This window comes from Lepidochelys kempii, chromosome 10 (assembly GCF_965140265.1).
Source record: "Lepidochelys kempii isolate rLepKem1 chromosome 10, rLepKem1.hap2, whole genome shotgun sequence".
Taxonomy (NCBI): Eukaryota; Metazoa; Chordata; order Testudines; family Cheloniidae; genus Lepidochelys; species Lepidochelys kempii.
The window spans coordinates 3,580,166-3,607,954 of NC_133265.1; the positions used below are offsets into that span (position 1 = coordinate 3,580,166).

General features: G+C 54.2%; 2 protein-coding genes across 8 annotated transcripts in view; one reads left to right on the plus strand and one right to left on the minus strand.

Moving 5' to 3' along the window:
* CASKIN1 (CASK interacting protein 1) overlaps positions 1 to 27,789 on the plus strand; it is a 216,959-nt gene that overhangs the window by 160,746 nt on the left and 28,424 nt on the right. The gene's annotated exons all lie outside the window — the stretch shown is intronic.
* TRAF7 (TNF receptor associated factor 7) overlaps positions 6,775 to 27,789 on the minus strand; it is a 47,511-nt gene continuing 26,496 nt past the window's right edge. For all 7 annotated transcript variants that reach the window (XM_073361690.1, XM_073361684.1, XM_073361686.1 and 4 more), the window contains 17 exons: positions 25,020 to 25,136; positions 23,022 to 23,114; positions 21,271 to 21,304; positions 19,118 to 19,301; positions 18,221 to 18,355; positions 16,922 to 17,139; positions 16,027 to 16,100; positions 14,783 to 14,831; positions 14,363 to 14,490; positions 12,615 to 12,697; positions 12,054 to 12,093; positions 11,194 to 11,310; positions 10,417 to 10,539; positions 9,456 to 9,575; positions 8,919 to 9,050; positions 7,988 to 8,107; positions 6,775 to 7,589 (listed from right to left, as the gene is read on the minus strand). In XM_073361690.1, coding sequence (XP_073217791.1) covers positions 7,575 to 7,589; positions 7,988 to 8,107; positions 8,919 to 9,050; positions 9,456 to 9,575; positions 10,417 to 10,539; positions 11,194 to 11,310; positions 12,054 to 12,093; positions 12,615 to 12,697; positions 14,363 to 14,490; positions 14,783 to 14,831; positions 16,027 to 16,100; positions 16,922 to 17,139; positions 18,221 to 18,355; positions 19,118 to 19,301; positions 21,271 to 21,304; positions 23,022 to 23,114; positions 25,020 to 25,136 — 1,782 coding nt within the window. In that variant the 3' untranslated portion in view covers positions 6,775 to 7,574. The remainder of the gene's footprint in view (positions 7,590 to 7,987; positions 8,108 to 8,918; positions 9,051 to 9,455; positions 9,576 to 10,416; positions 10,540 to 11,193; positions 11,311 to 12,053; positions 12,094 to 12,614; positions 12,698 to 14,362; positions 14,491 to 14,782; positions 14,832 to 16,026; positions 16,101 to 16,921; positions 17,140 to 18,220; positions 18,356 to 19,117; positions 19,302 to 21,270; positions 21,305 to 23,021; positions 23,115 to 25,019; positions 25,137 to 27,789) is intronic.

Sequence of the window (27,789 nt, forward strand, 5' to 3'; positions counted from 1 at the left end):
GGTCCTGTAGCTTGGGGGCTTTGTCCCCTGGCTGCACTGTGTTCACCATTGGCATTCCCAGGGTTCGAAGTGTTGGCCTGGCCCAGACGAGGTAAATTTCTTTGGCACGGGGTAAGGGAGCTGGGGCTGAGTTTACACCCTTTCCCACAGCTCTGGCTCCAGCAGGACACTTTAAGGCTTTTAATGCTAAACTTGACCTTTTTCAGAGTAGCAGCCGTGTTAGTCTGTAGCCGCAAAAAGAAAAGGAGGACTTGTGGCACCTTAGAGACGAACAAATTTATTTGAGCATAAACTTTCGTGAGCTACAGCTCACTTCATCGGATGCACTCAGTGGAAAATACAGAGGGGAGATTTATATACACAGAGAACGTGAAACAATGGGTGTTACCATACACACTATAACGAGAGTGATCAGGTAAGGTGAGCTATTACCAGCAGGCGAGAAAAAAAACAACACCTTTTGTAGTGATAATCAAGGTGGGCCATTTCCAGCCGTTGACAAGAAAACGTCTGAGGAATGGTGGGGTTGTGGCGGGGTGAAACCTGGGGAAATAGTTTTACTTTGTGTAATGACACATCCACTCCCAGTCTTTATTCAAGCCTAATTTAATGGTGTACAGTTTGCAAATTAATTCCAATTCAGCAGTCTCTCGTTGGAGTCTGTTTTTGAAGTTTTTTGGTTGAAGAATTGCCACTTTTAGGTCTGTAATCGAGGGACCAGAGAGATTGAAGTGTTCTCCGACTGGTTTTTGAATGTTATAATTCTTGACGTCTGATTTGTGTCCATTTATTCTTTTACGTAGAGACTGTCCAGTTTGGCCAAGGTACATGGCAGACGGGCATTGCTGGCACATGATGGCATATATCACATTGGTGGATGTGCAAGTGAACGAGCCTCTGATAGTGTGGCTGATGTGATTAGGCCCTATGATGGTGTCCAATCCCCTGGCCTGAGCCCTGTGCTGCACCTTGAACCCCTCCTGCACCCCACCACCCCTGCCTGAGACTCCTCCTGCGCCCCAACCCCTTGTCCTGAGCCACTTCCTGCACACCGCACCCCCCCACCACTTGACCCTGTTACTCTTAAAAAATCTCCCTGATTGAAACCGTGGGTGAAAAAAATGATCAAGAGGCAGGCTGGTGTCACCCAGCTCACGCCTTGTTACCGGAGAGAGGAAAGCAAGCAAGGCCCCTTGTGTTCGCCTCTTAAGGACGCCCATGTTATAGCAGCAGCTGTGTCCCCTGGCATTTAATTCAGGTGTTGTACTAAAGCAGGGGTGGGCAAACTACGGCCCACGAGCCAGATCCGGCCTGTCGGGGCTTTAGATCTGGCCCGCGGGATTGCTGTGGCCAATGGGAGCTTCAGGGGAGGTACCTGCAGGTGAGGGCAGAGCCCTCTGGCCCTGCCTCACGTTCCCCCAGGGTCCGCAGGGATGTGGTGCCGGGAGTAGCTCGGGGCCAGGGCAGGCAGGGAGCCTGCCTTAGCCTCACTGCGCACCGCTGCCACCCCAGAGCCGCTCCAGGTAAGCGGCACCAGGCCGGAGCCTGCACCCCGAACCCCTCCTGCACCCCAATCCCCTGCCCTGAACCCCCTGCCGCACCCCTCCTGCATCCCAATCCCCTGCCCTGAGCCCTGTGCTGCACCCTGCACCCCTCCTGCACCCCAATCCCCTGCCACACGCTGCACCCCCTCTTGCATCCCAATCCCCTGCCCTGAGCCCTGTGCTGCACCCCGAACCCCTCCTGCACCCCAATCCCCTGCCCTGAACCCCCTGCCGCACCCCGCACCCCTCCTGCACCCCAATCCCCTGCCTCACGCTGCATCCCAATCCCCTGCCCTGAGCCCTGTGCTGCACCCCGAACCCCTCCTGCACCCCAATCCCCTGCCCTGAACCCCCTGCCGCACCCCTCCTGCATCCCAATCCCCTGCCCTGAGCCCTGTGCTGCACCTCAAACCCCTCCTGCACCCTACCCCCCCCGAGCCCCCTCCCGCACTCTACAGCCCCTCCCGCACCCCAACCCCTTGTCCTGAGCCTGTTCCTGCACACCGCACACACCCCAGCCCCCTGCCCCAGCCCTACATTCATGGCCCTGCGTTCAATTTCCACAACCAGATGTGGCCCTCGGGCCAAAAAGTTTGCCCACCCCTGTTGTAAGCAGTCTGGGTGGGAGATGGGACTGCTCTGTGGATGGGAACAGGGGGTGTCAAACTCCAGCCTGTGCGCGGCCAAGGGACCAGCCTGCAGCTCCAGGGGCTGGTCCACCTGAAGAAGGAGGTGCTGGCCGCTTGGGCCCAGACCCCTTCCTGCTGCTCAGCAGCAGTCTCTATGCAGCTGCTGTAGCCCAGGGCCTGAGCTGGGGCTCAGAGGAGGGGGCCCCATGACAGCTGGAGCAGGGGATGGGCTCCTTCTGGACCCCGCACTCACATTGGGCAGTTGCGGGGAGGCAAAAAGCGGAACCTGCCAGAGGTAGAGTAAAGAGAGGGGTGGGGTGGGACACTCCTCCAGTCCATGGCGGGGGGGGGGGGTGTCCCAAAATGAGGCACTGGTGCTACCCTCCTTGGGCAATAAGGCACCCCCCCGCCCCATGGACTGGAGGGGCAGGGTCCCTACTGCTAGCCTCAGCGAGAGAGAGAGAGAGAGAGTGAGTGAGTGTGTGTGGGGGGGTGTTTTCTGCAGCTTCAGGGTTGCCAGGTATCCGGTTTTCGACTGGAACACTTGGTCAAAAAGGAACCCTGTTGGCTCCGGTCAGCACCAGTGATCAGGCCACTAAAACTCCGGTTGTTGGCGCAGTGGGGCTAAGGCAGGCTCTCTGCACGGCGCCTGGGAAGCCAGGCAGCAGCCAGCGTCTCTGTGGGTGGAGGGAGACGGGTCGGGGGGGGGCGGGGGCTCCGTGTGCTGTCCCCGCCCCAAGCACAGGCTCTGCAGCTCCCATTGGCTGTGGTTCCCAGCCAATGGGAGCTGCGGGGCAGTGCCTGCCAGCAGGGAGAGCACCCTGGACATGCTGCTGACTAGGAGCCGGCCATGCCGGCTGCTGCCTGCCTTCCCAGGAGCCGTCTGAGGTAAGCATTGCCTGGCGCCCCAACCCTGCTCCCCAGCAGCATCCCACACGCTGAACCACCCCCCCTCCAGCTCAGAGCCCCCTCCTGCACCCCCCAGCTGGAGCCATCACCCAACCCCTTGCCCCAGCCCTGAGTACCATCCCACACTCTGACCCCTTTGGCCCCCACCTGCACCCTGAGCCATCACCCCCCTCCCCCCGCCCACAGCCTCCTGCCCCAGCACAGTGAAAGTGAACGAGGGTGGGGGAGAGCACGGGTGGGGGGAAAGGGGCCTGGAGTGAATGGGGGGGCAGGGTCTTGGGGAGGGGGCAGGGCTAGGGTGTTCAGTTTTCTATTAGAAAGTTGCCCCCCCAAGCAAGCGTATGTAAGGGGGCCTCTTGGCCCCTTACTAAAACACAGTGGGGTTTTGGGTTGGCTAGCCCCCAGTACCACAAGAAAGGGCCAGAGTCAATGAGAAATCAGGGCCCCTGAGCTTGACAAGCTCCCAGAGCCAATGAGGCGAAGCCAACATGCTAGGGCAGCCTGATTGACAAGGCAGGCTGGTCAATGACGGGGGGGGGGGTAAGGAGGGCTCACCCTCCCTGGGAGCTGGGGCTGCCTGGGGCAGAGGTAAGGGGAGAGCCGGGGCCTGGGGAGCAGCATGGCTGGCCAGAACCAGGGAGTGGGGCTGGGGCTGGGGAGCGTGAGGGGGACCCAGGGCCGGCCAGACTTGGGGGGGATCGTAACCCCAACAGGGTGGGGATGATGCTGGGAAGAAGGGTCCTGCCACCTCGAGCCTAAGAATGTGTGGCCACCACCAGAGCAAGTGTCCGACCTGCAGCATAGCCAGGGCCTGGGACGGTGAGGGCCAGACTGGGGCCCAGTGACTACCGGGTGTGATGTCCCCGGGCCACACAGTGGGTGGGTGATGTGTTTTAACTTCACCCGTTACCATTGTTTTCCTAATTGGCTGCTGGTTAGTAAATTGTCTTTGCTTTGAACTAGCTGTAATGATCAGTGGCTCAGGAAAGAGTCCAGTGTGAAGACAGTGCCCTTGAGTGGGGACACCCTAACCCCTGGCCAAAGTGACCACGATAAGATTGGGGGGGTCCAGTCCCCCCCGCCCCGGACTCCTGGGCCAGCCTAGTCAGGCTTATGAGCACGTTGCCAGACAGCAGAGTGGAAGGGGAGTCCTCGAGCTCAGGCAGGCCTCTGGGTAAAGGCCATGGGAACGAGGACTCTCGGCCTTTCGCGAGCCCACTTCACCGGGGTAGTGTATAAACCAGGAAAGTGCCCCACAGTAGCAGGGCCTTGCCCCTGCTTACACCTAGCTTAGGCAGCCAGCGAAGGAGGTGGTGGAGTTTAAGCATCGTGGGACGACCTCTTCACTGCCTCAGGTCAGCCCAGGGGGGCTGAGCCCCGTGCATTTGGCTAACGGTGCTGCCGCAGCCAGAGCAGTTTAAGCGGGGTACGTGACGGTTCCTCAAGGCCCCCGTGAGGCTGGGGCATTCGCGGCCTGCTCTTTGGAGCCAGCCGCTGTGTGGGAATGTCTCTTTAGGTGAGCGTTACTATGTTACAAATGAAATATTTAGTCTGAAATGCTTTCGAACAGTGGGGTTGGTGAGCCCCCCGCACCTCTGGTGAAGCCCGAGGAGCCCAGACAGTGGGGCACCCCTTTTTGTGTAACGGCCCCGTGTGGGCCCTTACCCAGGGTCAAGGCAAAGCCTGCTGGGCAGGGTGGAAGGCGCACAAGCTGGGCCAGGCTCCCTCCACGCCTGTTCCGTTTCCAACCCCCGCGGTGCCGATGGTGGCAGGGGCAGGTGTCACGGAGTCCCTGGGCGATGCTCTGGAACTGCTCCCCATGAAGCCAGTCAGGACTCTGGGGCAGTCGCCTTTCTGGGAGCAGCCTGTCTTCAGGACACACAGCTCACACAGCTTCCACCTTCCTGGGTCTGACCTCGGAGCATTCAGCATCCTCTGCCCCTCCGTGCGCTTCCCCCAGCGAGGCCGCTCAGGCGGGGTCCTGGGGAAGCCAGAGGGTCCTGCACCCCAACTCCGCAGTCAGACGGGACTCTCAGCCAGCCAGTAAAACAGAGGTTTATTAGACGACAGGAACATGGTCTAACACAGAGCTTGGAGGTGCAGAGAACAGGACCCCTCAGCTGGGTCCATTTTGGGGGGCAGTGAGCCAGACAACCCCGTCTGCACTTCACTCCATGTCCCAGCCAGCCCGAAACTGAAACTCCCTCCAGCCCCTCCTCCTCTGGGCTTTGTCCCTTTCCCAGGCCAGGAGGTCACCTGATTCCTTTGTTCTCCAACCCTTTAGCTCTCACCTGGCAGGGGGGAAGGGCCCAGGCCATCAGTTGCCAGGAAACAGGGTGTTGGCCATTCTCTGTGTCCAGACTCCTGCCCACACCTGCCCTCTAGGGCTCTGCAATGATCATACACCCTTACCCCACCCCCTAGACACCCAAGAACTACCCAGGGGAAACCGAGGCACCCCCACACCACTCGGAGGAAACATCAAGAACAGTCCCACTTCGTCACAGCAGGGAATGAGCCACCGGAACAAGAAGCTGTTTTCATGCGCTGTCAGTGCCTCCCTGTGCAGCTTTTGGCCTGGACCCTCCTTACCTATGGGTATAACCCACCCATGCTGACCCAGGGTGCTTGCAACCCTTCATTAGGGCAAGCCTAGTTCCGGGGCCACAGCCGCTAAAGGCCCCAGGAGAAGCTGCAGTGCTCGTCCCATGGGATCCACCCCCTCTCCTTGCTTACAAATACACCAAGGCCTCTCTTCATCAGCCCCCAACTACCCGCCCTGTTGCTCTGCAAGGCAGTGGGTGTAGTTCTAGGAGACATGGTAGGAGACGCTTTCCCATGGCTTTTGCCCTCAGCTAAGGGGCAAATACGCAGTGTTTAACACCCTTGGGCCACAACCACCTTAAAGCTCTGTTGATACCGGTCTCGCCAGGGCCCTCGCAGCCATGATGCAGCTTTAGCTCTCCAGTGCCAGGGATTATACCAAGGGGAGGTAATGCGGGGAGACAGGGATTCGCTTAGACTACCCCCGACAAGGCTAGTGAGCCAGCTACTGCCAGTTACTCCATTCCTGCTGGCTTACTTTGCTGCCAGTAGCCGATCGGCGCCTTGGCTCAGAGACACCACCTGATTCTCACCCACCGCGTGGCCCTGAACCGCTTCAGCTTGCTGCCGCAGTTGTCGAGTGTACGGATGGGAAAGCCCCAATTCTAATGGGAGAAGAATTTTTTAAGAAACCACTTCACCCCTGCTGGTGCCACGCCATTCACTTCTCATGGCTCTTGTCTTACCCTATGTCTACACTGCAAAGAAAACCCCCTGGCTGGTGTCTGCCAGCTCATGCTGTGGGGCTGTTTCATTGCTCTGCAGAATGCGGGGCTCAGGCTGCAGCCCCAGCTCTGTGACCCTCGCAGGGTCCCAGAGCCCGGGATCCAGCAAAGCCCAGAAGTCTACACAGCAGTGAAACAGCCCTTAGCTGACTCGGGCTCACGGGGCTCAGGCCAGCTGCAAGCGTCTAGCGGCTGTGTAGACATATCCCTAGTGGCCTCCCACACCTGCTGTGCCTGGCGCAGGGACGAGCTCCCCTGCCCAGGTGTGCGGGGTTGGGAAGTGCGTGCCCGTGGAAGGCCAGGCAGGTGGCAGCTGGCCCTCCCCCAGCGAGCCCCCCCCCAGTAACTCACACGTGCCTGGAACAACTTTCCACTTTTATTGTCAATGAAGAAATAATCCAATTATATTACAATCTTAAAAACCGTAGAAAACGTGAGTAAAAATGCAACAGAGGCTTTTTCTCTTTAATGTGGAGACTGTAATTACAGGGAGGGTGAACCAATGCGCTTGTGTTACTTGATCAGAGAACTAGCTTGTGGTGTAAAAATCGTACCTGGCTACACAAGGAAGATTCCTCTTCAAAGGCCAAACAACAGCTCGCTATCGTCTGGGCAGTCCAATTAAATACAAGAGAGACAGGGAGGGGCCCGTGCGAACCCGAGCAGAGGGCAAGGCTGAAGCTCCGTTCTCCTGTTTGCAAAGTGACCTCGCTCCTGGTTCTTTGCTTCCTCGACAGGCTCTGCTGTGACCAGCTGAGTTGTGCTGTCCCACTGCCGCCTGGCATCCCACGCCAACTGCACCGTGCTTGGCCCGAACGGCCCAGCCAGCCTTGGTCAGGCTCTGCTGTGGTGACACTATGCTCACAAACCCCTGCCCCGTGCTGTGTGCAGTGCAGAGAACCGCAGTGACCCACCGGCCCTGGCAGCAGGCCAGGTCTCCCATTAAATACGTGGGACATGGCTGATTTCTGGGGCGTCCCTGGGCGACGGCAGGTCGGAGGGACTAGCAATGCTGAGGGTGCAGTTCTGTGGCCAATGGAAGGCAGCAGCTGGTGCTGGTGAGCAGCGGGGCAGCAGCAGCTATGTCAGAGCGGTGTCGGTCATCCAACAGGCTGGCAGAGGAGAAGGAGATTTTGGTAGCTCGGGGTGCAGGATCCGTGCCGTTAGCACGTCCAGACCTGTGGGGGCAGAGAGGGACGGGTGAACAAGGATCTAGGTCAGTCAAGGGAACACAGCTGGTTCCTTCCGCGCCCTTCCCCAAAATGCCCTTCTCAAAGCTGAGCCCATAGCGATCCCTGCTGGCCAGCTGGGGCCCGTTCTGCTCCCCGACCCCAGCTGCTGTCCTAGCGAGCCAGGAGGAAAGGGGAGCTCTTGGCCTGCCCAGGAACCCCAGAGAGTGGACACGTCGTGGCAACAGCTGCTCTCCCCAAACCGCGCCCCCCGCAGGGCAGGGCTCAGGGAGTGGGCTCACGAGGATAGTCTCAGCTGGTAATTCTACCCCCTCCACTCAGGACAAGCTGCTGGGTTCTCCCGCACGGGGAGGAAGCTGCAGTGGGAAAGCTCAGGGGCGACCGACCTTAACAGTGCTGTCCACAGCGCCGGAGAAGAGGCGGCCCCTGGAGACCGCGAGCGCCGTCACACTGCCCTGGTGCCGCAGCAGCGTCTGAGTGCAAATCATGTTGTCCATGCTCCACACCTGGAAGCACATGCCAGGATGGGTGAATGTGAAGCCGGGGACCGCAAGGCCTGTCTTCCCAGGCACCAAGGGGGCTCAGAGGAGAGGGTTCTGGCCACGAAGGGAAGGAAACAACCTGGGGGTGCGAACAACCCGGAGAATTCTCCACCCCCAGCCTAGAGGCCTCCCTTGCCCTTCGGTGACCTGTGGTACTCTCCCAGGGACTCGGGTTAGTTATGGGAGCCGGGCCTGGGGCACTGAACTGAGACAGTGTGTCTGTGCGTCACCATGTCCCAGCTGTCTGGGTATGGACATGGTCCCAGCACCACATCATCTGCCTCCCTCTCACTCCTTCAGTTCAGCGGCACAGTGCCCCACAGCCACGGGTACTAACCCCAGCTCTCCCGAGTCCCAGGCCAGAGCCAGACTAGGCTGTATTGAACAGGTTCTGTGCGGCTCTGCACTGTGGCATCACTAGTCACTGTCATCGGGAACAGCAGCGCTCTGCAGCCTTGTTTGGGGGCTTTCCAAACATTAAGACACTGCAGCTGCTCCCATCACACAGGGCCGCACCTAGCCCCGTTTTACAGCTGAAGGGCCTGAGGAACACACAGCGGAGTGGCCCAAGACCCCTCACTCCCAGTCCCCTCCTTACCTGACACTGAGAGCCTAAAAGCAAAGGAGTGCTATAAGACCCACGGGCTGCAGGTGGAGAGGGAAGGGTGTGAGGTCTACATGGGGACTAGCCTCCCAACGCTGCTTCCCCCTCAGCCACGCGAGCTGCACCTCAGGAGACTCTCCCCCGGCTAGGCAAGGCCACGGCAGCACGTACCCTAAGAGAGCGATCGTACGACGCGCTGAAGACTTTGGTTTGGTCCGGCGTGGAGATGACGGCCAGGGCATACACCGTCCCCACGTGCCCGGTCAGCGTGCGCACCTGCTCCTTAGACTCGATATCCCAGACCTGAGCGAGGAGAATAGGAGAGAGACGGCTCAGCGTGACGAGGCACCGCAGCCAGCGGACAAGGGTGCAGAGCAGGAGAAAGCTAGGCCAGCGTCCGGGATTACAGGCACTGGAACTGCACTCAGAGACGGTAACAGCATCCTCTGACTGCCTGGCACCCCCAGCACCGAGAGGGTGGGTCTCAGGCCAGCCCCTAAGGAATGGGAAAGCACATTGCCTGGATAGCCCATCTCTCATTCCCCAGGGAGGCTCCGTCAGCCCGCTGGGCAGGAGGGAGGTGGGCCTGTTGGCACAGCAGATGCTGGGGATATCCTGGGCATGGCTAGCCATGCTGTGCCCCTGTTCTGCAGGGAGGGAGCGGCAGGGCTGCACTTCCTGCCCCGTCGCCAGACTCTGTGTTCTTACATGGATGAGGTTCTCGTAGGTGCCGCACACAATGTGATGGTTGGTCACGGCGATGGAGTACACGCTGCCTCCTGACGTCTGCAGCACATGGACACACTCCAGGTTCCGGATGTCCCAGATCTGAAACAGTCCCCGCCCAGGTCAGCGTCGCCCCAGTGCAGCAGCCCGGGCTCAAGAGGAACGCGCAAGCCGCAGAGCGGTACACTGGATTCCTCTCAGTGCGTAGCTGGAGGTGCCTTTCCAGACCGGCTGGAGGGCCCGTTGGGGCCAGTGGCTCTGAACCAGGCAGGGCCAATGGGTCAGCAACAGGTGGAAAGGCTCTTGGCCAAGTTCCTAGTGAGGCATGAGCTGCACCACTCCCATAGCCAGCGTCTGACAGGCAGCAAAATACAGAGCTGGGCCCAGCAGAACCAGCCTCGAGCCTGGTTCTGTCCCAGGAAGGGAAGGGGAGGTGGCCCCAATGTCACAGGATGGGGAGGGTGCTACAGCAGAGCCGGGCAGGAGCAGTGGGTGCCGGGCACAACGTACCCCAACTTTCTACCACAGTCCAGACACCAGCTGCTAAGTTAACAAGCAGGGACTGGGCCAGCAAAGACATGACTCTTACGGGAACCAAATGCAGATTGACGGTGTTTCTGCAGCCCAGACACTGCCCCTCTTCTCTTCTCGGCAGGAGTGTCCGTCAGGAGAATGGTCCATAATGTCCCAGCAGCTGGAGAAGGGCCACGGCTACCTGGCAGCGTTTGTCTCAGCTAATGCCAAACAGCAGCTGCAGCAGCGTGGACCTGCCAAACTCTGATATGACTGCAAAGCTGGGAACCTACCAGCCACAGTCGCCTGCGTAAGCTCCAATGTGCCAGTGACGTAACAGCTGTGAAAGCACGCCGCAGAGTGCTCCTGGCTGCCTTTGGTTTTGCCCAGACAGGAAGTTAGTGCTCTTGCATGCCATCAGCGTACTTACCTTGATTGTTTGGTAAGACCCACTGTACAGATAGTTTTGAGAAGCCACAAGTGCTCGCACCCAGTGATTGAGACCTGTCAATTCCTTTTTCAGCTTGAGTTCGGTGCCCACGATGTCCCAGACCTGTGGCAGGTGCACACACATACACAGGGATTGGAAAGGGACGCGATGGGTCAGCTTGCACACTGCTAAGCAGGGCCACTGTGGTCAGAAAGACCAGTCCAAATGGCTACGACTAACTCTGCAGGGCTGCTTCCCGCACGAAATCCACCTCTGTGCAGAGACAACACAAGGTCCCCAAAGAGAGTGGAAGTGGGGCCTTGATCCCATCCTGGCCCTTGCATGTAGGGGGAGAAGTGAGAGCGGCGGTGTCAGACACCCAAAACCAGAGGCACCTGAAATCACTGCTCCCTTGTGGCCATCTTGGCCCTGATCCCAGCCCTCTGCTGTAAGCACATGGTACACGAGCCCCCCGTATGGGTTTGTGTGTTTGCACAAGTACACACCAGCTACACACTTGCCCCCAGCCTCCGATTTTTAGGAGTCAACAGAAACAAACAAGGCTCTTCAGGCAGCTGCTCCAGAATCTGCTTGCAGCCTCGGCGGCAGGGAGCACTGGCCGTCCTTCCTAGTGTCTGCTCCCCCTAAGCTCACGCTGCAACGCTAACCAGGCCACGTGCCGACATACGCACACAAGGCCAAAAGAGCCTTTTCTTGCCGGCCAACTTGGCCCCAAATGGCCACCCAACCCCAGCAGGTGCCTTCTCAGCCCCCTACCTTAATGGCTTTAAGGGAGCCACTGAACAGCATGTTGTGTGAGGAGACCAAAGTGCAAACAGGATTGTCATGTGCTCGGATGGTGTTCACCTTCTGCAAGGTCTGAATATCCCAGACCTCAAAAAGGAAGACAAAATTGGTTAGGGATTGGCCTGCTCTGGAAACCCCCTGCAGTCTCCCCTCTCGCCTACCTGCCCTGGAAATACCCCCCCGCAGGAAAACACAGCAAGGGCAGTTGTCACACAGGAGCTATTCTGCTGGGTGGGTGATAGAGGGCAGCCGTGCCCAGAGGATCTAGGCCTCTCTTTACAGCCCCTCTCTGATGGGCGTAGGTTCGGCTGGAGGGCTCCTGCGTGGGACTCTCATCCCAGACACTAACACAGCCTCTTGCTAATCAGCCAGAAGAAGTGGTGAGCATTCAGTGGCTAGGGGCCACACTCCCAACCCTGGCTGGCCACAGAAGCTGGAGGTCTGGTCCCTCGTGTGGCAGGCCAGAGCCTTCCCAGGAAGCCACTGCTGGATTAGAACTTGTTACTTATTCCAAGCTACGTATGGTCATCCCTGAGCCAGTCCAATGCCCGGGCCTCCTACTCCCTGCACTGGGGGGTCTAGTCAAGTCTAGGACACTTGAAAGACACAAACGCCCACCTTTTATTATTATAAAACCCAAACAAATTCATCCCTGGGATGGGGAAACCACACGCAAGGGATTCAGTTGTTCTCTCGCTCTCTCAGGCCATTCCCAGCCAAGAGGACATTTGAGGTGCTGCTTTTCACAGGCTATTGTGCTCTAGCAGCCAGGGGCCACCCTGTAACCTCCCACGTGCTGATTTGTAGCCAGGGCGGCCCCACATACTCACAATGATGGTGCAGTCAGCAGAGCCGCTGTAGAGCTTGTTCCTGTAACGTCACAAGAAAATGAAAGGGCGTCAGCAAGGGAGAGCCACCTATGGGATTTCAGCTGTCCCTGGGGCTCTGCTCCCAGGACACAAAGGTCAGAAACAGGATTCTCGCACCTTTCAGACCCTCCTCACCCCACCCTTGCCTGCTCAGAGGAAAGGAGCCGGTGCGACACCCCCCGCCCCCCAACAAAACACTAGGCTCATCATCTCCCAGACGGCAGGGCTGGTGCGGCTGTGGTGAGCGGGCGTTGGGACGAAGGGGCTTTTCACTCCGATGACCTGGCCCATTTGTCCCTCTGGCTTATTAAAAGGGGAGATCTGGGATTCTGGCCCCTCCAATCCACATGTGTGTAAAAGCCTGGTGCACGTGCTCAGGTCAGAATGAGGAAGGAAATTAACATCTTAGTCCCTCTTCTAATAATTCACTAATTAGGAGAGGCCAGAGGACAGACCACAAGTCTCTCGTCGCAATTCCCCATTTCCCCTGCCAGCGGCACAAAAATCATCCACTCCACTCACCCCTGAATGCAGAGAGCCAGGACAATTCCATCGTGGCCCTCCAAGGTCTTTTGGCACTTGTATGTAGTGCAGGTATCCCACACCTAACAGGAAAGACAAGTTAGCAGGAGATCACATGCCTGCACTAGAGAGCAGCTGGGGATCAGAGCAGGAAGTCAGCTGAGCCAGGAGAGCAGGGAAATCAGTCAGCTGTTTCCTGTGGCATCTGTGCACCCGTTTTCCTGTCTGACCGGCAGAGATGAGCACATCTAGGAAAGGAAATTTCGCAAGCAGGGTCACACTGAATTTCCAAGGGACACCAAACACTGAAATGCAGCCACAGCAGCTCCACAGCGCTAGGGCAGACAACAAACTTTCCTAAAAACCGTACTAAGAAAGTGCCAGGCAATTTCAGCTGATGGAATCAGGCAAACACACGGGTGGTGAGGGCTAGTCACTGCACAGCTAGCTTTCCCTGCTTCTTTTCTCATCACTCCCAGTGGTTGAGCATGAAGAATTTGTGTTCCCCATTATCATTCCTGCTGCATGGGGATTTCAGCTGCTGAGTATTACATGCTATTTGTACAAGTGACCTCAAAACCAACCCTATAGCAACAGCTTTCCATGCTGGGAGAGCAGGACACAGGCAGAGAGAAGAGGGAAGTTCCTGCTAACCAAGATTGGGCCTGCTTTTCTAGCCCGGCCTCCCCGCTTAGATACCCCACCATGCCTACATGTTGGCATTTGTGGCTCCAGCCAATGGAAACCAGGTTTAAAACCACATCCTTTATCTCAGAATTCAAAGTGTTGGGAGAAAAATGCAGACAAATGGAACACTAGGAGTTATGCTTTGCCAGCCTCAGATCTTTAAGCACTTGCCACTTCCCATGCACTAAGGCTTCCAATGCCCCTCGGCCACAGGTCGTTAAGAATTATTACTCCCAGCGTATGGATGGGTAAATAAGGCCCAGATAGATGACCCGGCCAATTGCCATTGGTGCTGAATACACACAGCATTCACTGATGTCAACAGGAGCAGAGAGAGCTCAGCTCCCCTGGGGAGAAAATCCAGCCAACAAGGCCTCAAGTGACTTGCCCCAGATCTGAGCGTCAGCGGCTCAAGCAGGATTGGAACCCAGAAGTCATGGCTCCCAGCCCTTAAATAAATAAACCAAAAAGAACCAAGATTAAACCACGACCGTCTCTGTTTGTGTAGGGTCTATAGGCACCCTGTTTTCTAATAATCAGTGAAATACACAATTCCCAGAGCTTTGCTGACATCCATCCATCAGTCAATCATTGTGACACTGGTGGCTGGCCAGGATAACGTTTGAAACTATTGTTTTGGTGGGACTGTCAGTTTGCTCTACTCAAAAGCAGGACAAGGGAAAGCAAACAATGTCTGTAAAATGGGCACATTTCGTAGGGAAAACCTGGTTTGTTTTTCAGCGTCTAAAAGGGCTTTAGCCACCATGGAAAATAAAGAATTAGCAGCTAAAATGCTGAGATTGGGACAAGGTGTAAACATGAACAGCAGGAGCGAGATCAGGATCAGATTTTCATACGGATCTCCAAAGCCTGTATTTCTCTCCCGAGATGAGACTCGGAGGTCTGGCATCTTCCTGCCGATAACTGAACAATGCTTCCGGCCCAGGTGTAGCTGGGAAGAGCCATTTCAGCTCCAACCTAGGGCTGGGCAGGTAAACTCAGAGCCCAACGGAGGAGTGGGTGGTCCTGTCTAATGCATGCAAATGCTGGGAGGCTCTTACCTTAATGGTTTTGTCTGAGGAGCCACTGAAAAGCAAGTCTCCTATGGAGTAAACACACAGACACCAGACAGGGCCTTGGTGCCCGACAAAGGTCCCCTTGCATTTGAAGATCTGCTGAGGATCATACGCTGTGGAGTGAGAAGAGGCAGGAGAGGGTTAGGGGAATCATGATGCTAAGCCCCGCCAGCACAGAACCGGCCATGGAGCTCAGAGGGGAGGGCTCTACTGAGCCCTCTAGTGACAGACAATAGCTGGAGTGTTACACTAGCCTGAAATGCATTATGGGAAATACACTGAGTCAGCTGATGCTTTGCCGACACAACACGGTTACTGCTCCAAAAGGGATCTGCTGAGAAATCCTAACAACAAGCCTAACGTTCTGGGGCAAGCCGAGGGAGAGAGCATCAAGCGTGTACTCACATCCTAAGATGCCCATGTTGAGGCGGGCGTTGATGTGGGACAGTTCATCCTGAAAAACAAACCAAGCGGGGTTAGGAGCCGAGCAACTGAAATCAATCCAGAGTCCTGGAACTGGCAGGTGCTCCACTAGGCTTCCCACAGAGTCTGAGCCACTGCTTTAATACCTCCCCTACAAACGCTGAGAACTCAAGCCAGCATCCTCCTGACTGAGGACAGGAGCGCCTGGCACTGCCCACCCAGGGGGTTCATTCTCTGGCCAGAGGAAAGTGGAGGTCTGGAAGCACCTTCCTTATAGCCATGCATGTTGTCTCTGCAGAGGTGAGCAGACATCTGCTTCCACACTCCTGTGGGTACAGGGCTCAGCCTGGGTCTTCCCGGGATCAGGGTATGGATATGGACACTCGTACACCTTTCAAAATGCATGATCCTTCCTCTTCCTAAAACTGACACCGGGCAGAGCCAGGCAGTCATGAGGAGCTACTCATTCTGCGGTGCTTTCGAAATCCACTTTACTTGAAAATATTGCAGGGGTGACTCGACAAAGTGCTCTGGGGCCCAGACCTTGCTATCTCCCATGGAGCTGGCTGGCTCTGTGTCAGTCAGGGCTAGCGCTCTCTGTACTCAGCCATGGGGAGCACGCACAGAGCTGGGGTGTGCGCTGCTGGCGGGACGTGTCCCACCTGAACCCTGGCTGGAAGGTGATCCTATCAATGCCCTGAGAAGTGCCAGAAAGGGCTGCCAAGGGCCTGCTACATGCTAGTACTAGACGGTGATTGTGGCTCTGCACAATTCTCCTGCCAGTGGTAAGAGAGAACCGCGGTAAAGACCCAAAGAACCAGCCACGCTTGTGGCAGGCCCTGGGCCGATCCCTGGCTGCAAAGAAAGGCCCAGAAGTGCTAGAGTTCTGGGCAAAGCCCTGGCTACTTGCAACAAGTGTCCTGCTGGGCTGTCCACTGGGGCCAGATTCCAGCTGTGCTCTGGAGCCCTTTGCACCTGGCACACACAGGGATCCCTGCCTGGCTACGACAAAAACAAAACTGGGGGCGAACAGAGCCAATGCGGAGAGAATTGGATCTTGGCCATTTTGAAGCCCTAACCCGGGTCTCCCCCGCCCAAGAGAAGAGAAGCTTTACAGGTACATGCTGTTAACCCTTTCTTCACCAGAATCCCCTGCCAACCAGAACCACTGCTGAATACAATGGACAGGCTCCTCCACGCCACCCTGTATCCTGCAAAGGACTCACGTTTAGCATGGAGGCATCCCGGCGGAACTCCATCAGGTCCTCGCTCAGCTTGCTTTGGTTCTCATCCAGCACATCTAGGGCGACAGAATGGCAGGTCTGTCAACCCCAGGGCCGCCTGGCCAGGAAACTCACTCACTGTCACAGGGTATTTGCACAGATAATGGGTTGTTTGTGTTACATTTGTCATGACCCTGGAAATACTGCAGTTACCTTACTGAAGGCTGGGGTTGAACTAACAGAAATATAAACACACTGGTTAATTGGGCCCCGGGTCCAGGGTTAAACCCCGACTCCCTTTTGTGTCTTTGGCTGACGTTCACTAACCAGCAGGAACATCACTTCTTTGTTCTGGGGTATAAGAAGCAAGGCTTGTAGATGTTTCTCTAGCTGAGCCTTTTTCGTACCCCTTTGGAGTTACTCCACAATGGGAAGGAATCTCCCAGGCCTGATTGTGCTGTGAGTATTTCGGCCAATGCTTACAATTGTGTTGCTGTTAGGATATAAAATGTGTGTGTGTGTGTGTGTGTGTATATGCCTGTACTGATATTTGGATGTAATTAAGACCCAGTGGCCGTTGGACTAATAAAGAAACACTTGTGTGGAAGCTGAGTCGTGGTAAACCTTAATAAGGGACTTTAAAATTCCCAAGGGAAATTATTTCCAGCATAAGAACTGATGGATCAGGCCCCCACCCTGCAGACCCAAGAAATCCAGGAAGCTCCGAAGATCAGCTGAATTTTGGTTGTTCAGCCAAAAGGAATCCCTGACCCTCCTGAGGTTTGCCCACAGCTAGTTTTCACTATGGTGTGAATGGAAAGTTTAAACACTTGACAAACATGACCACCTAGCTGTAAAGCCCTGAAGGAGGAGCCATGCCCTTGGCCTGGAGACTCACCAAACTTGAGCTCCAGGTTCTTCTCCAACTGGTCAATCTTCTCTGAGAGCTTGCCCAGCATTGAGCGCAGGAAGGCGATTTCTTGGTCCTTCTGAGCCATTGCCACCTGCATCTCATGGAAGCGGTCGTCTGTCTGCTGCAGGAACTCCTTCAGCCCCTCAAACTTACACATCTCCAAGTGAGTCTCATAGGTGTCTTGATTTCCTATGAACGTACACCTGGAGGGAAGGGGGAGAGATGAAGGCTGGAGTGAGGCTCTGTTGGGAGGGCCTAGTGCTCACTGGCTCCTGGGCTGGGCATTTAGACAGCTACAGGGCGAACGCTCTTGCGCCCCACTCCCCTCTGGAGGGATCTCTGTGGTGCTGCAGGGCTTCCACTAAGGGCTGAGGTGCCCAAAGGCCAGTCATGGCTGCAGCCACCCCTCCCCTGTAACCACAGGAGAAGGCTGAGGCTGAGCTCTGCACCTGAGGAACTTGCCCAAGTAGGCTTTTGCGATCCGTCTCTCCAGGAAGTTGCAAGAACAAGCAGATCCCAGGCAGGATCCAAAGTATTATGTCAGTGCGCGTGCTCTGCGAAGGCCCTGTCCAGCTGCTGTTAAAGTCAAGGGGCAAGCTCCAGCTGGCAACGGGTGCTGGCTTGGGCCTCATGCATGCACCCAGGCTTCTGGCAAATTGCCGAGGCTGGTCTGTGCATTGCAACTGTTCTAGCAGATCCAAGCTCTGCAGTCATACATCAGGGGATGGCCCCATGATGGGGAGTCTCCTCACACAACAGCCACCTTCCAGCAGAGCAGTAGAATCTATTCCTCCACCTCTGGCACTGGGTCCTAGCCATGCCAGTGCCCTCAGGTCTTCTGTCCTGCAGGCCGGGCACTTCCCAGACGAGGAAACCTTCCTGTCCAGGGATTCCAGCACACAGAGCAGCGGCCTCAGCTGCACTTCCATTATCCTTGTATCAGTTCTGCCCTGGACAGATCCTGCCAGGCTCTCTAGCAGGCTCTCCTGCTGAAGTCTCCTCAGGACACTCCCGAACGGCCAGCAGTGGTCACACCTGAGCAGCGTGCGCTATGCTCGCCTGTGGGGGAGCTCAACGTGCTCCCTTCTGCAGACCTTCTTGGCCACGGAGAGTGAGGCCAAGCGCCAGATTCGGTCTCAGGGCCCTGCCCAGCCCTGGGCAGAGCTGCCTCTAGCCCAAGGACCCGGTGTCTGAAAGGCCATCCAGAAATGGAGTCAAACCACCCTAGCAGTGAGGGGCCCAGCCAGCTCTCCCAGTGCCAGTCCCCGGAGCCCCACGGCTTACCCGTATTTGGAATGAGGGCACTTTATGTGTTCGCACTCTTTGAGATGCGCCTCCAGGTTCATTTTCAAGAGAGGTGGGCAGCTGGGGTTATTGGGACAGCGAACTGGTCTGTAATCACAGCTGCTTTCGTGATCTCTGTGCACACCGGGAAAGGCACAAAGGAGAGAAAGTCACCAACATGCAGAGAGGATGGGAAATGATATGGCTTGACAGGGCCTGGAGCAAAGCAGCCCTTACGAGAACTCCGGCTAATCAAAACCTTCCCCATCTCTAGATACACACTTGTTCAGACGCTGGAAGCTATCTTTGAACCTCTGTTTAACCATACGGCTGTAATTGGTGGAGGATATACAGGCCACGTATGTGGCCAGCACCAACTTCTCCAATTGCATCCGTCCTTCCACAGATGGCTGAAAGGGCAGCTGATCAACAGCACCCAACAGCTGAGGACATGAAGCAAATTAAATGCTGTTGGGGCAGGGGGCGGATTAGGGAGGCAGGATGGGAATTCCTCAAAAGGGAATCGAGGTAGGGTAGTGGGTTTAATGCCCCCATCTCTTGGAGATCCCGTGGTCCTTGTCACAGGTGGCCAGAGCCTCAGTTTTAGATCTCAGCTGAAAGGCATCACATTCAGCAGTACAACATCCCTGTGCAGGGCCGGTTGGGTCAGTTCTGACACCCGCTACTGCAACACAGCGCCCCCTAGCGCCTCACTAAGACAGAGGCGAGGGCGTCCCCTCCTGCACCCACCCCATTCCCAGCAGCACAGGGCTGGACAGAAGGACCATGGGAGCAGAACTGTTGCAAGGAGCCATATAACTTTGCAAACACAGAGCAATAAACCAGCAACAGAGGCCCCGCCCCGGAGAGTCCATCCTCTGGTCACAAGGCACTTACTTCCGGGCGCTCAGTTTAATGGTAAAGGGGCATCCGTGGGGGTCCACCTCGAAGGCAGCGGGCTTGCTGCTGGCGGCGGGCCGGCAGCCATATTTACAGTGAATGAACAACTCCCCTATCTGCTCGGCCACAGCAATATTGTTAACAACCACCGTCAGCTTGGCGTTGTCCACTGGGCACTTCTCTGAGAGGGAGTGGGGAGGGGAGAGAGAGGTGTTCGTTAAGACACTCCAAGTGCAGAGGGGCAGCTGGGCCTCAGAGGGCCAGTTTTCAATGGTGTTTGTGCAGGTTCTTTTCTCTAAGACCTCATCTATGCTGGGAGTTAGCCCTGACTTCAGCCCTCAGAGCCAGCTCCTGGAACAGCTGCATCAGTGCAAGCCTCTAATGTCCACAGGGGAAACCTCTAGTGTAGCCATTTGCACCAGTGCCGTTTCCTCAAGTGTCAAGCAGGCGTCGGCTGCATCAGTGCCACTCACTCAGCCTGGGGCATGGCTGGCTGTGATCACCACCTACCCCAGGCACGAGGGAGAGATCTGCAAAGAGCCCCAGGACCCTGGAGCACAAATCCCAGTTATTTGAGGGGCAAAGGGGGGAGTGCTGTTCCAAAGTCACTGAGTCAACAGAGCAGTAAACCCGACTGATTTGTGCTAGGCATCTTTCCCACCTCAGCTCCAGGCACCTCTCTGCTGTCTCAGTGGGCAGAGGTGGTGGGGTGGGGGTGGGAGATTTCTTTTCTCTCTCTGTGTGCAGAGAATACAAACATCTGCACCTCAGCTCTGATGAAGAGGGAACAGATGCTTTTCCACACACTGCTCTGGTGCCTTTGTTCGCTGGACAGACCCCAGAGCAAAGAGCCAAAATCACACCTATGAAGCCTCCTGCTTCAGAGCCCTGGGGTGGGAAGGAGCAGACGAGAACAAGGCGAGGTTACAGGGAACAATCAGCAGATAATTGGGGGGAGCCTTCTCACTTGAAAGCCAAACATCTTTAGGCAGAATGAGCTGCTGTTTACTCAACCCCTCGGGGAGCCTTCTCTGGACGAGGGGGAAAGCCCAGCAATCAGCATGGCTGGGCCTTGGGCTGGAACAGTGCCTTTCGTGTTCATGTGCCAAGCAAAGAGAAAGATGGGTTTTAATAGCATGGTGTGCAACAGAGAGAGGTGCTGGCTACTCCGTCTCAGCTGCCAAATGACTGAGAGCCTCTCCTAGCTTTCTGAACCGGAGTTTATTGAAGAAAAGAGGCTCAATTTTTGGACTGACTGGAAATCAGCGGCTGGAGGAGCTGGCATGAGCAGGGTGCTGGGAGGAAAGGAGACAAGTTGGGTGCGGTAATCTCTCTTACTGGACCAACTTCTGTGGTGAGAGACAAGCTTTTGAGCCACAGAAGTTAGTCCAGTAAAAGACAGAGAATCTCAGGGTTGGGAGGGACCTCAGGAGGTCATCTAGTCCCACCCTCTGCTCAAAGCAGGACCAAGCCCCAATTTTTGCCCCAGATCTCTAAATGGCCCCCTCAAGGATTGAACTCACAACCCTGAGTTTAGAAGGCCAATGCTCAAACCACTGAGCTATCCCTCCCCCACCCATGACCTTACCCACCCTGCTTCTCTAATATCCTGGGACCAACACGGGTACAACACTACTGCATACAACAACAGGAGGAAAGGAGGCATTTACGACACCTGTGTCAAAACTCATGTCAATTATCCCTAGAAGAGGGGCTGAACAGAGCTCTAGTCTGTCACTGCTGGGGATCAAAAGCCAAACTACTTGGGTCATTTATTGTCCTGGAGATTATCCCCTCCACATTCCTGACCAGGACTTTGGAACACTTTGCTCCTAGGGAATCCACTCCAGCCTGCACTGACTCCAGTACGTGCTGCAGTGGGGTTTGGGAGCTCAGTGAGGATGCCAATGCTCACAGCCATGTACTTCCCCACTGAGCCCCAGGGCCTGGATCTGAGGAGCTACCAAAAGCCTGGGGCACAACAGGTCACATGGGGTGGGCTTGGGGGGTCCATTCTAGACCCTAGCACACTTTAAGGCGGATGTGCTGCAGTTTCTCCAGGGGGATGAGAGGAACAGATTGCCAGGCTGAACGGCCCAGAGACACGGGAGGGAGCGGTGGGCACTGCACAAGGATGGTACGGTACTTACCAGATGTCAAGGCACATCTTCTGCAAAATGTGTGCTGTGGAGGCAAAGAAGAACAGCACTGTCAGACTCCCCACAATCAGACAAATAATCCTGGGGGGAGGGGGGGAAGGCTGCCAGAGCCCCGTGGATTGTGGGCCACAGCAGATATGCCCCCTGTTCTGTACCATAACATGCCCCTATGACCACCCAGACACATACCATGAGCAATGAAGCTGTTTGAAAACAGTCATATAGTTCAAGAAGCCAAAAAAACCACCACCACCAGGGGCCTGATCCTCAGAGGTACTGAGCACCTGCAGTGAATCCAGTAGGACTTGTTCTGCACCGCTCTGGGCTGATTTCTCTAACCACAAAGACCAAGCCGGGTTTCCCTGCCACCCACCCCCATTATAATATGGAAATTACATAAGTAACGATTTATGAAAGAAGCATCCAAAGGTGAATAATACAATTTAGCCTTTTCCCCGCTGGACCATGCTACTTGGCAAATTGTCCGCATACAGTCCACCCACCCTGAGAGCTTTTAGGTCTGTCCAAAGCACAGCTGTGCAGATAGAAGAATGGAAAGGTGGCTTGTAACCAGCTATGTTAAATGCTTTATAAACTGGTAAACCACAGTATCTACATTTCTCCTCAGGCAACAGAAACCTGCAGTAACTAAGGCAACCGACTCACTCTCAGGCTAAAGCTAACAGGCAGAACAAGAGAAAGACGAACAGTGCAGCAGTTCACAGGATTCTAATCTGACTCCGCAGGTTCTCTGGAGTCTGCGACAAGGCCGCAACTTGGCAGCGTCACCTGAGAATTTGCAAGTTATTATTACAGCAATATGTTATCTGCAACTCTGCTGCGGCCTCCCTTTCCTGCCTCACACAGCTGCGTGCTCCCTCCAGAGCTGCCAAACAAGAGCAGCAAATGAAACTGGTTGGTTTCCTGCTGCTGAGGGTTATTTTCCATATTAACCAGTAAATCTCAGAGTCTACATGAAAGGTTGCTGGCTGGAACAGTCACACGGGTATTGTGTACAGAGAGGCAGGCTTTCTGGCTGGCTGAGAAGGAACAAGCTTCAAATAATGAGAGATAGCACCATTACCTTAACAATCATCCTGCCTTGTGCTTACCACAAAGACATATTCCTTTTGCAGGTGGCATAGAAGCAGGAATAATATACAGCTACTATTAAAATACTAATAAAATGGAGTATATAGAAGTAATTAATAATCCTTTGCGCTTCCACTGTGCCTTTCATCTGAGGGTCTTAGAAACTTTTAAAAGCATTAACTAAATTAAGCCTCACGCCACACTTAGTAGATAGGGAACAGTCTATCCATCACTAAAATGCAGCCACCTCTAGGGTGGAACGCAGCAGAATGCAGAAACGCTGCACACCAAAGCTCTTCAAGACTGGAAGTGAAGGGTTACAAACCCAACTGAAATAAGACTGGAACATGCAACATGAAAAGTGCCATGGGATCTGTAGTTTGACAGACAGCACGGCTGGCAGCACAGCACCCCCTACCACCTCAGTGGGGGCACTGACTCAGAACAGACTCAGGTGACAAAGCCACCTACTAATCATCAACACCTTTCATGGAGCACCCTGGGTTTTCCTGGCAGGTCTCCCCTTATCTAAGCACAGACCCAGGTTGGCTTGCAAAATCTAATGGTCACCAATCGAGGCGGCATAGCTGCTAGCCACATTGTTAATTCACAAAGCCCATGGCGGTGATGTGGAAAGAGGATTTCCTTACCCCACAGGTTGTGATGACTGGATCTTTAAACACACTACAACACAACTGGCAGCAGAGTTTCACTGATGGCTGTTCGGCAAACACCAAGGGCTCCTGAATACAAAGAAAGACCAAGGGTGAAGTCAGGAGATTCTCTACAATTCAAATGCAACCATCTTCCCGCACTGCAGGGAGCGGAGAGTAAGGAAGCAGCTAGTACAGTAAGAGTTTTGAGGCCACGTCTACACTACAAAATTAAGTCAACCTAACTTAGGTTGGCATACAGATGCCGCAGTAATTACATCGCTCCTGGGTGTCTACACATTGTTCCTTGTGTTGGTGGTGCACGGCTTCCCCAGAAGAGCTTGTATCCACTGTACTGTCAGAGTGGGGCATTGTGAGGTGACTCCTGAAAGCCAGTAACAGTTGACGTAAGTAACGCAGTGTCTACACTGACAACGCATTGACATTGACTCTGTGCTGCTCAGGGAGGTGGAGTTATTAAGTCCGCATAGCGGGGCGGTTACATCAGTGGAGCGACGTTTCAGTGTAGACACTTCCGTAGTTCGGTCGGCGTAAACTGCCTTGCGTCGACCTAACTCTGTAGTGTAGACCAGGCCTCGGCCTGCTTCTGCGGCTGCGATGCGAAACACCACCAACGCAGCCCCAAGGCTACCACGGAGACAAGAGAACAAAGCTTCCTAACCAACAGCCAGGGCTGCCAGGACTCAACTTTCCTTATCTCCAGCTGAAGTTTAATTTCGATAGGCCAGCTTCTGGGGGCTGAGCCTAGAAATGGCCGGCGGCCCTTACCCACCACTCCATTCACTGGGAACCAGAGGTACTTGGCATCTGGCAAGATCAGGGCCCTAATGGGGTCAGCTAGTTTAAATTGAAGTCAGTGGAGCTGTGCCCGTTTAGCCCAGCAGAGAATTTGGCTCCTAGTTTACAAGATTGGCTGAGTCCTTAGGAACTGCTCCGCTCGGCAGGATTACCTTGCCAAGTCATGGTCATACTGAAGCAACGAGTGAAGCTTAAACCTGCCGGGTAAAAAGGCCTCTGAATGATTGATTTGAAGCCTGGCATTCAAAAGTGATTTAGAAACAGGACGTACGTCCCCCTGTGTATCTGAGATGTCCTAAAGGAAAGATCTCTCTGCCTCATGCAATCCATGGGATTTTCTTCTGTCACTATGGGCCAGGAGCTCTGCTTTCGTTTTCCAGTTAGACTGGAAGCTCAGGGCTCAGAAGCAGTATTCCCTGGCTGTATGGAGCACACCCTTCGAGCTCAAAGCAGACCCAGGGGTAAGTCTTTATTAACATTTCAGATCAGTCACTCAAGATTCAATATATATCGCTCCAAGCCTGAACTCCCCATGGATTGTGGTAAGGATGAGTCACTCTCACATTTGCCGAACACTTGAACCAGACGTGGCCTGGCCTGGGGGACGTTTAAGTCTGGATGCAGTCTCTGTGCTCTTGTTAATGCTTTTAAGAGTAAGGCCCTGATCCCGTATGAAGCTCCAAACAGGTAGATCCCCATTCCCAAGTGGAGCTGCAGTGAAATCAATGGGACTGTGCATACAGCTAACTGCAGGACTGGGGCCTAAGACAGCGATGACCTACGGACACTGCCACCCGCAGACAGAATGATAACATAGACCTTTCCCCTCTGTAGCACCTTTCATCACAGCTAGGTTCTCCAAGCACTTCACAGATGTTAATCAGTGAAACCTCACTGCTCTCCAGTCAGGATTATCATCACCCCCATTTTATGACTGGGCAAACTAAGGCACAGGGAGATAAGGTGACTTGCCCAAGGTGACAGAGCAAGTCAGTGGCAGAGCTGGGATTGGAACCCAGGAGTCTTGACTGCCAATCTCCTGACCAACCCAACATTCCCTCCAAACGAGGGCTCTTCCATTTGAAGGCCATATGACACACTGCAGGTTACACAAAGAAGCTGTTTTGACATTGAATATCCTTGTTTTGCTTCTAAAGAAGACATCAAAATACCTACTGGTTCCTCCTCTTCCTCGTGGAGCGAGAACGTCGAGCGCAAGGACATGTTGGACTCAGAGTGTAACGAGCGAACGGAGATGGCAGAGTCAGAACGGCGTGGGGTGCTGATTGGAGGCTTCCACATTAAAGACAGAAAACAACCAAGTTATTACAAGTAACCCCACCTCTCCATGGAGCTTCCAACTCCCATCCTCTGTGCAACTTAGCGGTTCCAGGGGCTCACATGCTCTGCCAAATTTTCCTGCACGCCAGATTGCTTGGCCTAGCCAAGTGTAAAACAGGACTGAAGTAGTAGGTATCTAATCACCAACACAATATGGGTCACCTAACTCCCGCACCAGTCATTCAGGCCCCACGTACACCAATACATTAAAATGCCACGGTTCCCTTGTGCAGTTACTTACTGTGTGTCCCTGCAGAGCAGGAGCTAAGAACGAATCCTTTGCAGAAAGCTTAGTAAATCTGCCCCCGAGACAGCTCCCATGCTCTGCAGTTTCTATAATCTCTGCAGTAGCACTTGTTGTTTCACTGCTATCTAGCTTCTGCCAAATTGCTTTGCGTAAGTGTGGAGACTTCCTCCAATTCAATTCAAGAACAGCCGGGCTTTGTTGCTTCCTGTTTGGGAGGGGAGAGCTAACTGGGCTTTGCATGCACCAATCAAGGAGGTTGCTCTGGCTGCAGGGCTCTTTGGGATTGGCTTTGCAGGGGATGTTGCCACTGGAATATTAACCATCAGCATGGCCCTTAGCATTTCCAATTCAGCCTTAAAGCAACAATGGAGGAAACTCTTCAGCCTAGCAAGGGGCAGGGCGAATGAACACCCTCTAGTACATCCATTGCTGGGCATCTCGGTACAAGAGTGATACTGACACACTGGAAAGACTTTGGAGAGGAGTAACAAAAACCTGCAGGGAGCAGGAGGGATGGACTGATGGAGAAAAGACTGAAAGTGTTATGCATGCAAACTAGGGAAATCTGGTCTAGGCGAAATTACTATAAAGCGGGTGCACAACGGGTTGAAAGACGGTTCTCAAAGAGCAGTTATCAGTGGTTAGCTGTCAGACTGCAAGGGCCTATCTAGTGTGGTTCTCCCAGGGGTCTGTCACTATTCAACATTTTCATTAATGACTTGGATAATGAAGTGGAGAGTATGCTCATAAAATCTGCAGATGACACCAAGCTGGGAGGGGTTGCAAGCACTTTGGATAACAGGTTTAGAATTCAAAATGAGTGTTAATTTCAGACCAGTTCTCTGATTTGTAACAAGATAAAATTTAATAAAGACAAGTGCAAAGTACTACACTTAGGAAGGAAAAATCAACCGCACAACAACAAAATGGGGAATAACTGGTTAGGCAGTAGAACTGTGGAAGAGGATCTGGGGGTTATAGTGGATCACAAACTGCATGAGTCAACTATGTGATGCAGCTGTGAAAAAGGCTAATATCATTCTGGGATGTATTAACAGGAGTGTCATATGTAAGCCATGGGAGAGAATTGTCCTAGTCTACTTCACACTGGTGAGACCCCAGCTGCATATTGTGTCCAGTTCTGGACACCACTATTTAGGAAAGATGTGGTCAAATTGGAGAAAGTCCAGAAGAGAGCAACAAAAATGCTAAAAGTTTAGAAAACCTGATCTGTGAGGAAAATTAAAATAACTGGGAATGTTTAGTTTTGAGAAAAGACAACTGAGGGAGGACCTGATAATGGTCTTCAAATCTGGTAAGGGCTGTTATAAAGAATGATCGATTGCTCTCCCTGACAGGTAGTAACGGGCTTAATCTGCAGCAAGCGAAGCTATTAGGAAAACCTTTTAAACTTTCAGGGTAGTTAAGCTCTGGTCTAGGCTTCCAAGGGAGGTTGTGGAATCCCCGTCACTAGAGGTTTTTAAAAATAGGCTGGATAAACACTGGTCAGGGATGATTTAGGTTACTTGGTCCTGCCCCTGCACAGGGGGCTGGATTAGATGACCTCTCGAGGCCCCTTCCCTAGCTTGGCTCAACAATGACTGAGAAGGGACAAGCAGAGGTTGCACCAAAGGCTGATGCTACAAGCCCTTACTCACATGAGTAACCCCAACGAGCATTTTCACGTCAGGGTTTACAGGCTCAGGACCCAGGACAGACAGGAATGGGTTAAGAGGAGCCTTAACGAGTGCACGACTGGAAAATAAGTAGGAGAAAATCAGGGAACATCTCTGCTAGCAAGATGTAGCAGGCTGTAAAATGGGCTCCCCAAGGGAAGTGCAGGGAAAACCAAAGGCTTTGGGATTTTTGAAGTAAAGTGGCCAAGCCACACCACCGCGTACTGCAGGATGGGGACAAGTCTGAACTGGACCAAAGAAGATGAGCAAGTAGGACCAACTGGTCTTCTGCTTTTACCGTCTCCAGAGCGTAATGACACTAGAATTCAAGTTTGTATCATTACTGCATCTGCTTAAAAGCCAAAGCTTAGAGTTCTTTTTAATAGAGTAGGCAAATGTATTGTTAGGTAAATATATAAACCCAACGCTGAGTAGTTCCAATGGGTTAAATCAGTTTTATGCACTCAGCCATGAATGTGCTACTGGTGGGAAGATAATAAAAAGTTATTAAACAAAGAAAGTCACTGCAGGAGCTTGACCTCAGTAGTCAGACAACACACGCTAGAAGGGGCAGTTCTGTCAACAATGCTACTCTGCATGTGTCTGAGATTTAGATAGGTGTAGCTAGAATATACCTGCACGGATTTACTGGGGGAAGGAGGGCACATGGGGTAATTAGGTA